The 4,147-nt window shown below is 43.2% G+C and overlaps 1 protein-coding gene across 1 annotated transcript in view; it reads left to right on the forward strand.

The window, feature by feature from the left end:
• prex2 (phosphatidylinositol-3,4,5-trisphosphate-dependent Rac exchange factor 2) overlaps positions 1–4,147 on the forward strand; it is an 88,855-nt gene that overhangs the window by 45,068 nt on the left and 39,640 nt on the right. The window contains exons 18-21 of the mRNA XM_032504416.1: positions 511–659; positions 780–865; positions 2,379–2,515; positions 3,996–4,113. Of these exons, the coding sequence (XP_032360307.1) occupies positions 511–659; positions 780–865; positions 2,379–2,515; positions 3,996–4,113 (490 nt within the window). The remainder of the gene's footprint in view (positions 1–510; positions 660–779; positions 866–2,378; positions 2,516–3,995; positions 4,114–4,147) is intronic.

Here is a 4,147-nt window from a genome sequence, read left to right on the forward strand (position 1 = left end):
CAGACAGCCCAGAAATCTCAAAGAACTGGAAGACTTTTGTAAGGAAGACTGGGGGAAGATACCTCAAACAAGAATTGAAAGACTCTTTGCTGGCTATAAGAAGCATTTACAAGCTGTGATACTTGCAAAAGTGGGCAGTACAAGATATTCACTCTGCAGGGTGCCCAAACTTTTGTAGATGCCATTTTTTTGTGGCCTTGACCAACTGCCACTTTGCTTGTTTGAAAGCCATGATGTCTCTCTCACATGGGTGGGCCAAATTCTCTGGGCCGGCAAAGCAGAGAAAGGGGAGGTAAGCTTGCCCCTTATGACCTCATAAGGTGCAAGATTCCAGATAGGCCCATCTGAGGGGGGGTGCATATTAATGTTAAAAAAAACTCATAAAGGGAAATTTTCATGCCATGGGACCTTTAACTTGAATCTTAAAACATTTAATTGTAATTCTGTATGACATCAAGACCTAATGCTTGACTCAATACTTCTATCATCTATTCTTTTCTTTTCTCTAAGATGGCTGGCCTGGAGGTGGGGAAGAAACTGTTTGCCATAAATGGTGACCTGGTGTTCCTCAGGCCTTTCCCTGAAGTGGAAGTTCTCCTTAGGCAGTGTTTTAACAGCAAGGGACCCCTCAGGGTGTTGGTTAGCACCAAGCCAAGAGAGTACGTCAGATCTGTATATGCACACCCGTTAATGTTTTCAATGTAGAAATTCTTAAAATGTTGGATCAAAAACATATTGGTAAAGTCATCTTGTATCCTTTTTCCTCCACTTGTCCCCAGGACGGTTAAGATCCCTGACTCGGCTGATGGGTTGGGCTTCCAGATTCGTGGCTTTGGTCCTTCTGTGGTCCATGCTGTCGGGAGAGGTAAGCAATCGCCACCTCTTAAACTTGAGCTGTTGATTCATCAGAAAAAGGCCTCCCATCACCTCTCTGTTTTTGTGGCACAGCTGGCAAGCAGATGCCACACCAGTATTTTGGGGTGTGCGTGACTTGGCCACAAGGGGCCTATTTTCCACACTCACGCTCTCCATGTGGCTCAGCTTGTCTGTTAATGGTGCTGCCAAAACACAGAATTAGCTGGTTATTATCAGTCACTTTCCACATTATAATGTTCCTATTGTATGTACCTATACACATTTTTTCTAAGCAGTTCAGTTCCTCTGTGTGATGAAGAAGCACTCAGCATTTTTTCATCAGAGTTTCTGTTTTTCTCCAAACACAACATGTTTAGTAGCACCGCTATCAGGGCTGGCCCAAGATAAGGTCCAATCGAAAAACAATCCATGGCCTTGTCTGGCTGTTCTCAGGGGAATTAAATCTTGTTTTTTTCCTTAAGCAATCTTAGTGGGATGGCAGTGTAGAAATGTGCGTGCATGTGTGTGTGCGCCTGCGTGTGTGTCTGTGCGTGTGTTGGCTTGATGATGCGATTGCCTGGGAACCTGCTGTGTGTTTAAGTAGATACTCTGATCCCCCGAGACAAAGCTGATGATGTAGGAGGTGTCTAATCCCGTGGATTGTCATAACAGCAGCTCTCCCCTGGTGTCTGATGGCAACGGGAACAGGTAGTACCAATTAGAGGCAGAGAAACTGAGACAGGAAGAAGTGAGATGAGAAGAAGAAGCGGATAAACAGATTTTTTAATTTTTAGTTTGTGGCATCGATCTTAGCCAGGCTAGCCAAGGCCAGTTATATCCACATTAATGCTAAATAGCAAAACATTAACACAAAACATACACCCCATAGAAGGAGAAGGAGCTACTGATTATTGCATTATATCAGTGTGTAATAGGAAAGCAAATATAGAAGATAAACACACACACACATGAAGAGGTGCAACCCCAATAGTATGAATGTCAGAGTGCTACATCTTGTGTGTTGATATACTTTCTAATCACACTTAAAGAAGTAAAGCTCAATAACTATTCTTACAGTACTTTTTGAGATAAGTTCTGATTCTGTATATTGCAATGTAAGGTACACCTGGTATGTGTTTTAAGGTGCTATAAAACATATGGGAGAAATATTTAGTCTGCCATGCACTTCCTTGTGATAGCTGTAAACCTTAAAGTTGTCTTACAGTATGGTCTGAATCACATCCCTCAGAGAGACTCGTCTACCCCAGATAAACAACTTCCCTCCTCTCCACGCTCTCTCGCACTCCTCCTGAGCTGCCAAAACAGGAAACAAAGTTGAAAATACAAAGGAGAAAATGGAATGTTGTTTAACCTAATTTTGTGTACAGGATGTGACAGTTATTATTTTGGGATGTGCTGGTGTTTGTTTCATCCTGATACAGCTCTCACCTGCATGGTAACGTGCAGTGGTTATTGCCCGTGACGCCTTTCCTTTCTTGTTGCTTGTCTTGTTCTCACGCCAGGCACGGTGGCAGCCATTGCCGGTCTCCACCCAGGCCAGTGCATCATCAAGGTGAACGGTATCAATGTAAGCAAGGAGAGTCATGCCAGCGTCATTGCTCATGTCACCGCGTGCAGGAAGTACCGGCGACCCACACAGGTGAGACGGGAGGAGAAGAAGGGAATAAACCTAACTAAACTCTGCAGTAAAATGTTCACCTTTTGTTCAGGGTATCATACGTGAAATAAAAAGGACTTTGTTAGCAATATGAAGATATAGTCCCCTAAGAATTTAGTTACTAATTATTTAAAAAATATTGTGCTTATGTTTGGATGTCACACTTTGCCTTCCCATAACCCCACTGGTAGAAAGTTAAGATAATTTAGATTGTATGATTATTGATAGTTATTTAATAAAACTAGAGAAGTGTGAAACATCATAAAAGAGGGGAAACAAGAACTAGTTGCCTGTGAGAAAAAACTTAGCAGACTTAGCTCCCGTTTTCCTTCATCCCTCTCTTTTTTCTCTTTCTTTCATTCTTTCTCTCTCTGACTCCCTCTTTCCTTCTCCTGGGTCATTACGCAGAAATAATAGTATTTTTGGCTCCACCGGCACTGACCTCTGGCTCACAGTGGTGGGCCTGCTTTGGGAGGCTGGCAGGCCGCAGAGAGAGGTGGGAAAGGATCTGGGGGTGGCTGGAGCTCAGGGTCGGTGAGATTGTTGGAGGGAGGAAGGAGAAAGATGAAGGATAAGCCTGCCAGTTTTTTTGTGGTTGACATCAGTGTACGGGGAGAGATCAAGCTCAGTCAGTCCACCTGTTGAAGGTGGGAAAATTGTGTGAAAATAGAAACCCAAGGGTGTGTGTATAATGTGAGTTAGTGTAGTGTGTCACTATAATTAAGCCCCAGCGAGACTTCAGGCTTAATGAGCACTTTAGAGTTCCACAACACTACTGGGGATCTGGTTTACATCAAGTATGGACGCAGAGGAACCGCCCCCCCCCTCTTTGTCCCCGTCCCCCCCTCTCTGTGGTTATATACTAGAAGACCACAGACCAGTAGGAAGGCACAACATGAAGCCTTGGCAGGAAAACCCACTGTGGGCTTGTGTGCATAGACAAGAGAACAGACAGACACAAACACACACGCACACAGAGGGTTATGTGGCACGCTAGAGTGGATTGATGAGATTGGCATGGGTTTGCATTTGCGGTCTCACCAAGCACCATGTTTCCATATGTTTGTGAAGGCTTTTCACTGAATGCTTTGCCAACCCAACTGTGACATTGTACACCATATCTGGGCAGAATCAACTAAACATGCTGCATGAAACGCAAACCTCAGCTTGTGTACTGTGTGTTCAGAGTTTTATTTTTCCTCATCTACCATCTTCCTAGCAATAGAAATGCCACCTGTTAGACCTGTCAATAGACTAATTTGTATTGGCAGTCGTGTGACTTAAATGTTTCCAGTCAATTTAATTAGCGAACACACACAGGAGTTTTACAATCCAATGTAAGTTCAAAGTATCAATAGGAAACAATCATTTGATAGAGACAAAATATGTTTCATATTTTTTTATGATGCCAAAACATTTTCATTAAACTTCTAAAAAATTCCTTTATTCTAATCCTATACAGCAAGACACTATAAAATGGGTGTACAACAACAGTGAGAGCGCCCAGGAGGACAATCAGAAAAAGAACCAGAAACCAAGCCCTGAGGAGAACGGAGACGGCTTTGAGTGTAAAGTAGAAGGTGACCACACACACACACACACATAAAAACACAC

The sequence above is a fragment of the Etheostoma spectabile genome, chromosome 22, assembly GCF_008692095.1.
Source record: "Etheostoma spectabile isolate EspeVRDwgs_2016 chromosome 22, UIUC_Espe_1.0, whole genome shotgun sequence".
Taxonomy (NCBI): Eukaryota; Metazoa; Chordata; class Actinopteri; order Perciformes; family Percidae; genus Etheostoma; species Etheostoma spectabile.